The 15,774-nt window shown below is 36.3% G+C and overlaps 1 protein-coding gene across 1 annotated transcript; it reads right to left on the reverse strand.

The window, feature by feature from the left end:
- Positions 1-871: 871 nt before the first annotated feature.
- LOC128678592 (uncharacterized) lies at positions 872-3,114 on the reverse strand. Its single transcript, XM_053760212.2, has 2 exons — positions 2,827-3,114; positions 872-1,585 (listed from the first exon to the last, which is right to left on the reverse strand). Exons 1-2 carry the CDS (start codon positions 3,089-3,091, stop codon positions 1,188-1,190), a joined length of 663 nt encoding a protein of 220 aa, XP_053616187.1. The 5' UTR covers positions 3,092-3,114; the 3' UTR covers positions 872-1,187.
- Positions 3,115-15,774: the final 12,660 nt, after the last annotated feature.

Here is a 15,774-nt window from a genome sequence, read left to right on the forward strand (position 1 = left end):
GTAATCCCATTTTAATACGAAGAAAATCTCTTCCAGAGGGCATTTAAGCAGGCGAAGCCGCGGGTAGTTATGTAAATAATATGTAAATAAATATGGAAGAAAAAAAATCTACATTATACGGGCCAACTTTGGAGCCCATTTAGCGTGATCCGATACGTACTTGACCGTTGGCAAGTGTCAAATCATAAAACATCAAGTTATTTTCTTTTCCGCGATTATTGCCAGCCCTGAAATTAGGGGATGGTCTCGCTATCACTAACCGTCGCCATGGCAACCCTAATTTTCCCGCAAACAACCGACAGAGGCGCCATCTATCAAAATAATGAAGCCTGTCAATAACAGAATAGGGGTTGTGGAGTATTGGCTTAAATATAAAATTAATGTTTTGTGGGGGCATTTTTAATTAATTCCCCAAATTAGAGATATAAAGTATATTATAATTTGTAAATTAAAATATTATAAATTAAAATATTATACTGGTATTGATTTTATCTCATCAAAATTGTAGACTTGCCAATTTTTCTCGAAACATGGACTTTGCAAAATACGGGGCTTTGTATTGAGGTGATTTTTTTTGCGGAGATCGTTGGGGATACGAAAAAAACACATACGATTTGTATGTGTTTTCATACAAATCGTATGTGTTTTCTTTATGCAATAAAGAGTATACAAACATATAATCAATCCTATGTCCCCAACGATCGTGTACAAAAGCGGACATATCCCAGAAAGGGATTTCTTCCATCCTATTTATATTCATCTCATTTCTTAGGTTACGTTGTGTACATAGTGTAAATAAATTAATTAATTACCATTAACTACTATTGCAACGACTGGTAAAACAAGAATTTGTTAACAAAACTAAAAACAGATGATTGCATCGTTTTTATTGAAGTTTAAAATACATGGTATATTTTTTTACACTGCACAAATTGTGTGAACCGTCACGGATGATGAAAAGAGTCGGTATCCAAAGAAATCCGATGTCAAAATTGGGTACAAATTGGGTGATCAACTAAGTGGACTTCAGTATGGAACAGTCGAAATTTTTCATTCCTATTTGAAAGTTGTTGTATTTATTCAAAAATTATGCAGTAAATAAAAAATGTCCTGTATAGATATATATACATAGATAATATTGAACAATAATTCATCTATTCGAAATTATTTTGATATTTAGCTGCATTTTATTTAGTTTCCCATGTAGGACCATTTGGTTTCACAGTCGTAGACGTGGTTGTATCTGGAATTTCGATGACACAACTCGCTGTCAGACACTCCTTGTCAATCTGTGCAATTCCAGATTTAGTATTCCAAATCTCGGTGGTATTACACGCGAAAGGTTTAACGCATCCCAAAGGCGGATCTTCCAGGAAAAGCGTGCATATTTTCTTCAAATACCACGTGTCAGCTACTTCGAAGACAGTGTCCTGTATACCGACTTCGACTAAGGGTAGTGCGTCGAGTTTCAGCCGAGCATATTGAGCGTTCGCTTGGCTGGCTAGACTGCCACCTGATCTAACACATTCCTTGAATTTCTCGGCGTCAACACCAGCTTCGCATAAGCAGTAGGCGCTAGAGGTTCCTAGGAAAATAACATTAGTTTTTGTTACAGTTGCTCAAGGCATAACTGTTCCGTTACTGAGTGAGTGACTAACTGACTGACAGACAACATACACCAGAAACTACTGGACGAAATTTGGCATGTAGGTTCCCTGGGGAGTGTAAGTGAGCACTAGGAGAGGATTTTAAAAAATTCTACGGAAGGATTAAGGGAGCGAAAGAGGTGAAAAACTTTTATATGAAACTTCTACACCGTTGAAGTTAGTGACATGAAATTTTGAATTTTAGTTATTTACAGCAAATTAATGAATACCTGATTCAGATTTTTTGAAAATTAACCCTCAACCCATAATCTTTCACAAAGATTGTATGGATGGAAAATGAAAAGCTGAAAATTGGTAAACATACTCTTTATAATTTTTCTTAAAGAATGACCGAGACTTTACTATGAAATTCACGCGGGCGAAGCCACGGGCAAAAGCTAGTTATTAATATGACAAACAATTTAAACACGCACACAAAAATCATCTCAAATTATCATGGAATATATCCACGCAAGGTATTTGAGCAGTCACGGCGTTGAGAAGCGATACGGCCCGGTTAGTTGGTCGTATCGCTTCTCTTACCAGTGTAGTAAGAGTAACCTCTGTCTCCCATCTTCCTCTTTCTTCCGCCGCCAGGGACCAGAGTACACTTTTCTACTTTTTCGCCTCCACTTCGCACGGTCTTTGCTGTCATTGTGAGCCGGCACTTTTTGGGTTTGCTGGTTAATTTTATCTTACTTAGTTAATTGAACTTCAATAAAAATAAATCTTCCCATCGTAAAAGTGGAATTTTGGATGTGATCAGCTTTGCCAAAGGGGGATTATTTCGTCAAACGCAAGGGAAAAAAAAGCAAATGAATATAGTTGCAATAGTTTTTTTTTTATATATTTTTAATAGAAACACTATAACTAAATTTTATTGAATATAAAAATTACCTGCTTATGTTACATATCTACCCATTGTGCAAAAGTATGCCGAAGCCGTGTTTTTTTTTCGCGTTACCCAAAAAAGCAGGACAGAGCTGTCCCACGCGCAAGATTAAAATTTGGAATCAAAAATCGGGACGTCCCGCCAAAATCGGGACGTCTGAGTATTTATGTTTGTTACTCAATCAACCATAATCCACTGGGGCGATTCCGATGAATTTTCGTACACTAACTAACTATACTAATTGGCTTGGTCGTGTCACAAATGAAAAAAAAAAAATTACTTTCTTACCTTCAGCCTCGCACTTCAAGTATTGCGCTTGCAAAAACGTGTTCAGACCCAGTTGACCCAACGCGCACATCTGGGGTACGGTATGCCTCCCGCTACCCAGCATGTAAAATTGAATATTCAATTCACCCCCAATGTTATCCACGATCCACGGCAGAGTTTGTGTGAAAAAATCTTTGTTTTGAAACACGTCCCCGTACACCGTAATGTGCGAATGGCCGTAAACGGAATGACCGGTAAAAAGTATACAAAGTATAAGGAACATCATTTTAATGCAGTTGTTAATTATGTATAGTAAATATGTTCTGATATTTATAGTCAATTATTCGTTGTAAAATATAAAGAGTTGTGTACACTTGACCATTGTTACAGAACAGTAGATAAGTATAAGAACAGACAACAGGGTAGTTGACGAGGTCAGAAAATTGTAAATGTTATGTTTAATCTGGATAAAATAGATATATTTAAGATCAATACGATAAATCATAGACCGTAACAATGCAGCTGGATCTAATAGAATAATTAATACGAAGGCTTAATAAAGTTGGTTGGAAAGTTCCATTTTCAAAAAGTATGAAATTATAAAAATAAACTTCATAAAAAATTAAAATTTTCTAACAACTTTTATTAAGAAGTCATTCCGATAAACGTAATATTTAATGTAGCTGTCGAACAAACGTAGCTTTCTTGGCGGACATTTTAGCGCGTTGTGACGTCACTCCTACATGTCATTTAGTATGGAGCGTTTGGACGAGTCTAAAAATGTATGATTTTATTTTAGTTTTGTCATTATCACAGTATTTTTTCACTAGTGTTTCTATTAATAAGGCCCTTCGAATAGTCATCAAAACAAAAAATTGTCAGCTAGCCTATGACTAAACTAAATCATCATCAGAAAATTTTTACCATATTATCCTACTATCCTTACATATTATAAAACAAAGTCATCTGTCTGTCTGTCTGTTCGCGATAACCTCAAAAACTACTGCACGGATTTCCATGCGAGTTTCACCAATAGATAGCGTGATTCCTGAGTAAGTTTTAGGTGTATGATTAACTATGTTTTTACCCGAGCGAAGTCGGGAGAGACCGCTAGTAAATAATTTTAAACTTTCGCGTTGCATAATTATATAGTAAATATATAAATATTGCCGAATGAACGACATTATTACACCCGATTAGTTTGTGGGGCAAATGAAATTTAAAAAACACCCAAACAATTTCAATCGGGACGGCGGACACAAGCTAGCAGCTGCGTGGAATCCAATGGTAGCAAAAACAAATCTCATTTTGGTCTCAAGTCGGCTGAAATCGACCAGAACACGGCTGCGTTACAGAATAAGGACACTGTCAGTGTGTATTGTGACGGTACTTGGCGGATAATTAATATGGCGGTAGAAGAAGATTCTACCGGGCAGACACCGTCGCCGTAGCTCGCTGAGTCGGTCGCCCAGTGACCACGGACCTTTGTAACAAGCTCCGAAACGTCTGGAAAATAGAAAAGGTATCGGGTCACGTTTGCCGTATGCAGCCTGTGAGATGGGTCCACATTCTTACAACCTGGATTCCAACTGACGGGGATTAAAAAAACGAGGTAGGTGACGAACGAGATCGGATGAGCTTAGAGCATTCGACAGACATTGGATGGAGAAGGCCAAAGAAAGGAAAGAGAGAGGGGACTCTTTTGCCTAGCAGTGGGACATGTTACAGCTATAAAAAAAAATGTGCGAATCGCTAGTAAGTCTATTCTTCTATGTACATTGTGTACTTTTATATATTATTAGAAAAAAAAAAACATTGTAAGAAACAATAATGGTAAGCCGATCTGGCATGATAGGGACCAACACTGTTCAAATGAGTTTCTTTCGGCATTTCTTCTCAGCAGTGGTCGTTCCGAAATGCCAGTAGTTTGTAGCTTGTGAGAAATAACTATAAATATAAAAATTTACGAGAAAAAGTGCCTGTGAAGGTTTAATTTCTGAATAAATGATTTGAATTTGAATTTATGTAAACTACAAAATCTTTTAAAACATCAGATCTCGTGTAAGCCAAGGCTTACAGAATGAAATTTAATTTTCACTATGCCATTTGTAATAGCAAGGGACATCGTAAAACTTGGCATTTAGTTATTGTCGGTTACAACGTAGTTTGATGTTATTTCTGTTATTCTTTGATAACTAAAATGTTTGTGGTATTATACAAATGCAATATTATCATATTACATTATATAATGTCATATACAAGTAAATAAATATATCCATAACTAAAAACTAACATATAACTAGTCCTTAATTTCCAAAAGTCCCTTTTTTAACAAAAAATAAAATCATTGCTTTTTGAAAATTCATGTGCATGCTCCCGTGGCAATTTCAAGATAAAAAGTAGGTACCCTATGTGTTATTCCAAGTTCTATTCTACAGGTGCACCAAATTTCATAACAATAGGTCCAGTAGATTTTGCGTGAACGAGTAACAAACATGCATACAAACAAACGTTCGCATTTGTAATATTAGTAGAGTTGTTACGCCACTGTCGCCGAACGTCAGATACATACAGACGCGAATGCCTGAACATTTTGTTGTTAGTACGAGTGCTTTTATTTACCGCAATGAAAAGCCAGCAATGTATATCGAATCCGTCAAAGTTTGGCAAACAGTTCGACGACAGTGTGGAGCCGTCATTGTGTGAAAATGTGATTGTTTTTCCTTCTATCAAACGGAGCATTGGAATAATGATCATTTTTGATGTGGAGATAAGTTGGTGAGCTTGACAGCTACTTCTTAGTCGTATTCCTCATGGCTGAGGGTCGTGGTCATTACATGGAATTAAACACACACAACAACTTTCTTGGCATTGTTATTGGAGTGGCTTGCCATTGCCTTCTCCATTTCACACACAAGTTAATAATCAACCAGTGTGCAGGTTTCCTCACGATGTTTTCCTTCACAGGAAGCAAGTAGTGGTATACAAAATTATGTGGCACGAGTTGGATTCGAACCTGGGACCTTTCGATCCACAGGCGGGCGTCTTAACCATTACACCACCACCGCTTCTGACAGCTACTTAGGTTAATTTAACAGTTAATATTAAGAAATGTATTTAAAACTAGCTTTTGCCCACGGCTGCACGCCCGCCCGCATTTAATTCGTGTGTCCGCTCATAACTTGTCAATATATCGGGTTTTAAGCAATATATCGTGATGAAAACTATACAATATCTTAAGATCCGCTATATGAGTCAGAAAACCGCATCAAATCCATACATCCATTTTTACGTTTTGCGCGAACAAACAAACATAGCCAATTTAATGTAATATGTATAGAATATAGATAGATACATGTAATTATAAATGAATATGGTACTAGAAAAATAGCATTAATGAATTCAAGTTTTGAAACATGCACACACAAAATGTGCAAGAGAAAAAAAATGCACCTAAATGGTAACAGTTCAGTGCAGCGATTAACTGTATTGTTTGAACTAGTGTCGGACTATTTTTCGCTTTATCGATAAAATACGCACTCTCCAGATTTGTCATCATGAAAATTTAATTTAGTTATGTCGATATGAACTATCGATAGTTATAGATAGTTGACCTCGAAACTAACATACCCAGTTAGAGAAAAGACAGTAAATTTATAACATAAATAAAATGCGCCCCGGGGCTTCGCTCCCGTGAGAATTTCGGGATAATAATTACCCCCATGTTTTATTCCAGGTTAACCGTGTACCAAATTTCATAACAATCCGTCCAGTAGATTTCGCGTGATGTGTAACATACACACACACACCTCACAAACATTCATATTTACAATATTAATAGGATTCAGGTACACAAACAGTGTTTACATACAAAATTCATCACAATATTCTTAATTTGAATGCTTTGTGTCGGCTACACGTTAACTGTAAATTGCGAAATTTTGCTGGTTTTTCATTCATCACTTCTGTCGCGTATCGACAAAATCTTATGAAAAAAGAATTGTGTCCCATCACTATTAGCTTGAGAGTATTCAGCACCCGCTCCCGATGAGAACAATCATTCACTTTCTTCTCTCCTACACACCCTCCCCCTCCCCTCTCCAACACCCCTTGTGCAAACCCGATCGTATGCAACTTTTCCAATAAAACAAATTGGGTGAGATTTTCAGTCATGCATCACGAATTGCTATAAGTAATTAAATAATTCCATTTAAAAATCAATCGTGAAAATAAAAAGAGACGAAAAAATTCTGAAATCGAGCAGGAATCGAATCAACTAATTTTTGTTTTAATAACAAAAAAAAATATATTTTTTATTTCATAAGCAAGTGTGGCGTGTATTAGTAAACCATAAATTAGTCATAATTTAAAATTATTACATTATTATGGTACCGTAACCGAAAACTGTTTTTTCCTACCATAGTTAGGTATTATAAACTTAGCTTGATAAAATATGAACCTACTTGCGCCATCTGTTGGCACTATTGTAAACTAGAGAGTACTTAATAATGCTAATAGATGGCGCAACGTGTAGCAATTTATCACAGACAACTCAGCAAAGTTGTACAAATAAGTGATAAATGATAATAATTAATAATAATACTTTCTGTTTATAATTTCTATTTTTGTTGTCAAGAATAAAATTATTAATATTTATCGTCTGATTTCCAATTTCTTTGTTACAAAAGAACGCCCTCTATTAACAGTTTTTATAAGTGTACAAGCTATTTATTTCCCACTACACATTATCGGCGAACTCAGACAGATGCCGACGCGAATCAACGTTTGTATTAAAAATATATTTGTATATCATCCTAAATTGAATAAAGAATTTTGAATTTGAATTTAATTTGAACCATATTCATCTTTTCGAGTTTAGCGATAATATGGAACAAACATTATACCAGGTAGTGATATAATTTAATGTAATCTGATGTCAATATATAGATTGCAGGGTGCCCACATCACTCATAGTGCATTTAAGTAAAGCAGTGAATACAAAGCGAAAACCAATGCGGGTGTGTTCTCATTTTAGGAAGCAGTGGGACGGATTACTGAAACAAGGCTTAGTTTAATTAGGGTAGCCACGTTTGTGTTTTTGAATCAGGGAAAAAAGTAAAAATACAAGTAAAATCTCATCAACCACCGCCCTCATAAAAACCGCTAAACACCGAATAGAAAATCTACCACCACTGTTACAACTAGATGATCTAAACCAATAAACAATGATCTAAGTCATAACTATCTTATTGCTAACTAATATTGTAAATGAGAAAGTCAGTTTGTTTATTTGTTACCTAGTTCACGCTCTATCTACTCAACCAATCTTCTTGAAATTTTGCAAACATATAGTTTGAAGTATGGAGAACACCTTTCCCGGAAAAAACAACTGTTCCCGTGTGAAATTTACGCAGGAGAAGCCGAGGGTAAACAGTTAGTGGTAAATAAACTTGAATCAGGGAAATTCACTAATTACCCTGACACTGGTCGATTATGACCAAAGTTGACGTCTACCCTAGATTTACGATACCACTTCCAAACTCAATTTTAGAGTTTGTGTGTAATCATTAACGATTGTGCTAATTATGGAAACTAGTTGGAAGATATGGAAGATATTTGTCGTTTAATTATAGGCGACTACTAGAAGCGCGTACCGGCTTCGTTCGGGAAAAACCATAATAAATTATACGCCTAAATCTTCCTCAGATATCTGGCATATATTTAAAAAACCCCCATTAAAATACGTTGCGTAGTTTCATAGATATAAGCATACATAAAGCAGATAGATAACGGGAAGCGACTTCGTTTTATACCAGTGATTGATGCTTAGTATTTTCTCCACAACGTTGATATATTTTTGCACAAAAGTAAAAACAACGTGTCTGCTGTCTTCTATACAAATTAGTTTCATTTTGTCAATTTTGACACCGATGTATGGTTAATAAAATTTGTGCCATGTAATTGACGTTATTATAAAATCAAAATGGCCGATTATCCTATATAATCAGACTTACATGTCATAAATTATTTAATAATGCGTCTAAGAATTATAGTGGAAAATAATCTCATATAACAGACATTAAAAATATCAACCAGAGGGCGAAATGCGGCTTCTCATTATCGAATCGATTCGGAGTGAGACTCAGCGAACCAATCACATTGCAGTGTGGTTGTCGTCGTGTCACAATGGCGCACTGTGATTTGTTAGCTGCGTCTCACTTCGAATCGATTTGATGATGAGATGCAAATAGCAAAGTCGCACAACGCACATTGAAACTAAAACACTCAAACACTCATTTTTTGGCAGTCGTGTAAAACAGCTGATCCTTTCTAATTACCTACTATTTTCTAAATCTTCTTACTTGCATTACTGTGTTATCCTTAGTATTATCAAATAATCGACGTAAATGCTGTGACACCGTCAGTTAATAGTGCTTGTGATCGTGATAAAGGAGATTTCCTTGCAAAGGATTAGTGTTGGGAGAGAGTATCGATTTTATCGATAACTGACTGAAATAAATTGTGCTGGCAATTATTAATATTTGGAGATGTTATACAGCATTGATCTCTTAAAGTTTCAAAGATTTATTTATTTTTATATATCATAGATTTTTAATTGTTTAAAGTACCCGTTCTTAATCGTGCGGTAAGCTACTGAATCATTCTTATTTTTGTCGCTGAAATTATGTCAACATTTACACTTTTTAATTTGATAGAATAAAGAAGATAAAATCCAATAGACTGAGAAGAGCTGTCGACGACGCGACACGTCGGTGCGAAGTGGAAATGAAAAAATAAGAAAGCGGACACTGGGCTCCAACGCTCAGCGACTAAAGAAGGAGCGTGAAAACTCACAGAGAGAGAAGGGAGATGATACAAAAATTGATAAACTATGTTGTATTAAAACATGTGTGTGGGACGGAAACATTAGGAAGAGAGAGAGAAATAAGGTTAGAGAGAGATAGAGCTAGAAGTTAAGATGGCGTAAGGTTAAAAAATAGGAAAGACGTGTGAAACGATTTGGTGACGAAATGAAGTGTAAGCTGGCTGCAAGCTTTTTATTTTTGGATCCCGGTTTCTACATGTGTACAATCACAAACACAACTCTAAAGTCTCTCTTTCATCTGAGCGTTTGTCTGAGCTGTTTCCTCCACCTCTAAATGTTGGAGCCCAGGGTTTGATTTCCTACTTTTTCTTATCCAAACGCATGATTCTCAGCATATCTAATAGTCAGACCATTAGCTCGTATATCCTCCTTGACAATATCAAGCCAGCACTTTGTGGCAACTAAGTATCGACTACAAATATCGACATTTCAGCATCCTTATATTACCCTCACGGAATGTCTAAGTAATGCAAGTATATTGAAGGAAAATACGAGCATGTGTGCAAGCCTTGGTGCATCACGGCGCATATTTTATATGCAAGCCGAGCTAAACAGAATTATGGTGCATTATTCAAGGTGGGAAAGCGGGGTATCTGTTATATCACTATTATCACTTTTGATTTCCTGTTCTATTGTATTATTGTTGTGTGAAGCCAAAAAAGACTGTAACTTTGAAGAAGGTATTTTGAGATATTTGACATTATATCTCATTTGTAAAAATGAAATGTATTCGCGAGATCTACGTTCGCGGCGAACGTCTAGTAGAAATTAATATCAAACACTCTTGTCTATAGTCGGTCCAGGTCAAAACTATATAGTAACTACTCTCTAATATACTATATCCATCTAATATACTATATCTTCTATTCTTCTAATTGTAACTTTAAAAATAAATTTCGGGCCTACCTTCTAAATTCGCAAAAAATTAACTGTACACTTCGCCGCCGGTAGCGGGTGTTGCCACTAGAGTAAACTCATATTTTTTAAATTGTTTATTTTATTTTTAGTAAAGTGTATGCATTGTGATGTATTATTTATGTGCTTTAGCATCCTTTACTAATTTACCATGTTGTATTTTATTTTTCTTTATTTATTATGTTGGGTACGTGTATGTAGCTACAGTCAATGTTTATTGTATAAGTAATATATCAATCGTAGTTATATATCTCCTTCTTCACTGTTAATATACACACACACCGTGCGCACACTGATTCAGGTCTCATCTGAAAATCAGTGTATCGCCCCTCTGGGTGATATGTGTACTGAGATGGGCCTTTTTGTATTGCTGCAACACAGTACACTTGCTCAATTGTGCTATGTGAATACTGTGTTTTATTTTGTGTTTTTAGTCTGGTTGTGTATTGTGTTGTTGTTTTATAAATAAATGTTTTATCTATCTATCTATCCACGGAATTAGTAGGTACTCCGTACAACGAGTACTTACTAATTCCATGACTATATCAAAGCGGAGCATTGGATTGAGGTGCTTTTTGTTTTGGAGATATTTCGAGCGAAAGCGTGTTGGTGAGTGACATAAACTATGTTTTAAATGGAAGCCAGTATAAAACAATATCTTATATTATTATTATATTTTGACGACCTCGGTGGCGCAGTGGTCAAGTTCTTGCCACTGAACCGAGAGGTCCCGGGTTCGATCCCCGGTCGGGTCATGATGGAAAATGATCTTTTTCTGATTGGCCCGGGTCTTAGATGTTTATCTATATATGTATTTGTTATAAAATATAGTATCGTTGAGTTAGTATCCCATAACACAAGTCTCGAACTTACTTTGGGGCTAGCTCAATCTGTGTGATTTGTCCTAATATATTTATTTATTTATTTGTTTATAATATCACATCTCTCATTCTAAAATAGGATAGTGTTATTCCTTAATGTATTATGGTTTTACCCGAGCGAAGCCGGGACGCGCCGCTATACATATAAAGTGCCGCCTCCCTTCGTATTGAATTGACAGTAATATCGAATTTATGAGAAAACGCATCTTTATGATGGAAATATAACTCATATGAATATTCATATCATATGAAATGTTTGCTATTAAGATATATACTGTTGCGAATCGAATGTGACTATTCTTCAGAATTACTAAGAAACCTGAAAGCCTACCACGAAACATACACAAAACAAACACGTGTCTAATTACGTCCACATAAGCACTGTCCCTTTTTTCCCATATCCTCATCCATCCGTCATTACCGTTGTACCAAGGGAAGCAATTTTACTCGTTGTCCAACTGAACCACGGAAGTAAATTTTTCAGCAGTAGAACTCGGAATAGTTTTTGAGTGCCAAACGGAATAAACTCAGCAAGTAGGTACTTGCTTATTGAGACATTCTGACACCTCGATTCTCAAATGTCAATATCCTATAAGATTCCGGGAAGTGCGATTGCTTTTCTTCAACAAATGTATATTTATTTGTTGTTCGATTTGTATTAAATCGAGAGGTTACGAAAAATAATGTTTTAGTGTTCTTTTTTTTTGAGAATATTTTATTTTAGAATAGGCCAATCAGCTTTTTTATTGTTATTACGTCATATTGTTGGAGTCTTCCCCCAGTATGGGACAGACATAATAAAATAAATAGATTTATGGAAGTATAAAATGTACGTTAGGTAAAGGTAGATTTGACGACCTCGGTGGCGCAGTGGTAAAGTGCTTGCCTCTGAAACAAAAGGTCCCGGGTTCGATCCCCGGTCGGGTCATGATGGAAAATGATCTTTTTCTTATTAGCCCGGTTCTTGGATGTTTATCTATACTATATGTATTAGTTATAAAATATAGTATCGTTGAATTAGTATCCCATAACACAAGTCTTGAACTTACTTTGGGGCAAACTCAATCTGTGTGATTTGTCCTAATATATTTATTTAATATATTTATTTACGTGCGAGTTAAATACTGATATTAAGCAATTAATAACGAAACGCGAAAGTTTAAAACAAGTTACAGACAGGCCTCTTTTAGCATTTTAACTCTTTATTTCAGCATCCGTAGATTACATTATTTACTCGTGGTCCAACTGGTTGTACCACAAGGAAGCAAGTTGATCCAACTTGAGAGATTTTGAGTGCCAAATGGAATAAACCCAGAAAGTACCTAGAGACATTCTGACAGCTTAAGTTTCTAGTGTCGTAAGATTTCGGAAAGTTTGATTGCTTTACTTCGATAAATGAATTTGTTTTTGTTTTTGCTCGACTTGTATTACGACAGAAGTTACGAAAAATAAAAATAAAATCCCCGCGTTTTTCCGGTTGATTTTAGTTTTTCGTCTCCACTTCGTGCGGTCGTCGGCGTCGCTAGTTGTCAGACCATTGGCACGCATAAAATCCTTGACGACATCAAGCCAGCATAAAATAAATACAATCATTGCCCTTGGATTTATTGTGAGAACAAATAAGTATAATAATTACATTTTTGGGAGAATCTTTTTTATATTTTTCTATAATGTCTAGAAGTGGTGGTGTAATGATTAAGACGCCCGCCTGTGGATCGAAAGGTTCCAGGTTCGAAGCCTACTCGTGCCACATGAGTTTGTATACCAACCTGATTCATATATATAGTACTTTTCATCGACCGCCACATGCTTCCGGCGAAGGAAAACACCGTGAGGAAACCTGCACACTGGTTGATAGTTAATTTGTGTGTGAAATGGAGAAGGCAATGGCAAACCACTCCATTAATAGTGACAAGAAAGTTGTTGTGTGTGTTTCATTCCCCGTAATGACCACGACCCGCAGCTATGAGGAAATACGAAAGAAGAATATTATCTGAAAATTAAAAGTCCGCGCTGAAAATTAATCGTTGAGAAGTGTCCTCGTTGGGAACCGACCCTGGATCGGAAGATCTATATGTATATTAGGGCTTCATACCGAATTGAATTATCCGCGAGCATCAAAACTGCAGAAGGCCTACCACGAAACACAAAAACACGTTACTAACATCTCCTTCTCATGCTGTCTCTTTTTCCCACGCTCGTGTACGCATCGTGAAAAAAAGACAGACAAAACTTGTGGACGCAATGACGTGTTACGTGTTTAATATTTAGTAAAGTGTTTAAAGTACATCAGTAGTTACAACAACCAATGTTATATTCCATGATAGTCTAACAGCGATATATCTCATGATATGATATCGCATGATAGTCTCCTCCCGCGCTGATTAACAGTTGAGAGAGAGAGAGAGACTGAGTCTGTATCTTGTAACTAAAAAATAAGTAGAAAATTTAGTGAATGTCCAAGTGAGTGGCCACAACCGGGCTGTGTCGATGCGATACGGATATTCACAGCTCAATAAATCCTGCAAATCTGCGAATGCTGCTTGTAAAGTCGGCTATACATTATTATGCCACACTATTACTCCACAATGTCGTCATGTGTCCGAGTTCGGTGATGATGTGCAGCTGGTGTGATAGCCACACAACCCGTATTAAAACTTGTATATAAGAGTTACGACCACAAATGTATAGAATTAGTTTTTTTTTTCTCCTGATAGAACGACGAGATAGCCTGATAACCAATTGATAAACCAATCTCCGAATTCAGGGCCAATAACATGGGGGGCTCCGTACATTGCTGGTCGAGTATAGTTTAGAGCTAGCTCTACACTTTACACGGAGAATTTATCTAGATAAACACTGTCTATGGTCGTGATGGATTCACGCACAGTACTTATTTACTCGGCTCTTCTGCTATTCAAGCGTGTGTTATACGTAATGTCAGATTATATTCAACTCGCCTAAAGGCGTCTGACATAGCTTTTACTATTACCTACCGCCATCTAGTGGTAAGTAGTCTCATATACATAGTATATTAAATAATCAAGAAGTGTACAGTTTTCCTCATAATGATTTCGTTAGCCGAAAGCAAGTGGTGGCCTATAAAAACTATTAATACACGTGTCAGATTGGTACCTACACACGCAAAATTGTGATTAAAAGATCGCAAGTGATTTAAGTAACAGACAAAATCTGCGTGTAAATTTCTAGAAATAAAAATGTTCAAGTTGCAATTTCCACCGGAAACCTTCAGTTTTACGGTTAAAAGTTAAGTTAAAACTTCAGTAAGACCGAGCTTGAAGGCGTCACGTCCAGGGAACAATTAGCTTCATGCTTAATTTGAAAGAGCTGTGCTCAGCGCATACTGATGGCCGTCGGTGTGCTCCCCTTGTTTCTATCCCGTTACTCCCCAATGACAGGTCAACGGGGCGTCCAAATCAAAAGGGACCTTATGGCGGCTAGCACTTAAGCGTCTTTATTGCCGTTGTTTTGTATTGGAACAAGGTCCCTTTTGATTTGGACGACCACATTTAAGGAAGATTTAAAGCAGAAATACTAATGTGGACTTGTAGTTTTAAATTTTGTAGAATATTCCTATTTTTAATTTTAGTAATGCATGACAAGAACACGAATTGAGAAGTAAAATTAATTTTGAAAATTAAACTATTCAGTTTGAATACAGGTAATCTCAAGCTTATGGGACAAAATTACCTACTCGTTTATTGCTGCTTGAGTGGAAGAGTTTGTGGTAAAGTGATACAAATGTGCAGCTATAAACATCAACCTGATGATAGATAGCAGCCACAAATGAATCCGCCGAGGTAACTTATTTATAGAAAGACATAATTTGACCTTTTGCAAAGAAACTTCTTCTTGACCTGACCGAGAATCTAACCCGGGATCTCCAGTGTAGCAGTCCGACATGATGACTATAAGGCTACGGAGATCGTCCAAGATAATCCCAGAGTTCCCAAAGGACGGTGTCAAGAGGAGCATACCATCCCAAGACTCCATTTCACAGCTAATTGTAGTCGTTTTTAATTACCAACGCTATTTGTTTCAGAGTGCTGAATTCTGTTCCTTGTCATTAAAAACTATTGTTGCGTGGAGGCGGCCATTTTGTTTTTGTAAATAATATTCATCATGGACGCAAATGGGGTCATCTTTTTTCGACCGTGAGATCCTAACGAAGTCAATACTTCTTTAAACATACACTATCTACGCTTAAACTTCGTATTTGCAAATTGTATATTTATCAGCGTATGTACAGTCAACAGCACACAACAT

Source organism: Plodia interpunctella, chromosome 20 (genome assembly GCF_027563975.2).
Source record: "Plodia interpunctella isolate USDA-ARS_2022_Savannah chromosome 20, ilPloInte3.2, whole genome shotgun sequence".
In the NCBI taxonomy this organism is placed as follows: domain Eukaryota; kingdom Metazoa; phylum Arthropoda; class Insecta; order Lepidoptera; family Pyralidae; genus Plodia; species Plodia interpunctella.

Excerpts from the sequence above, each read along its gene's own strand:
- LOC128678592 (XM_053760212.2), bottom strand. The coding sequence starts at position 3,091 with ATGATGTTCCTTATACTTTGTATACTTTTTACCGGTCATTCCGTTTAC. Across the intron at positions 1,586-2,826 it reads CTTGAAGTGCGAGGCTGAAG|GAACCTCTAGCGCCTACTGC; the intron begins GTAAGAAAGTAA and ends TTATTTTCCTAG.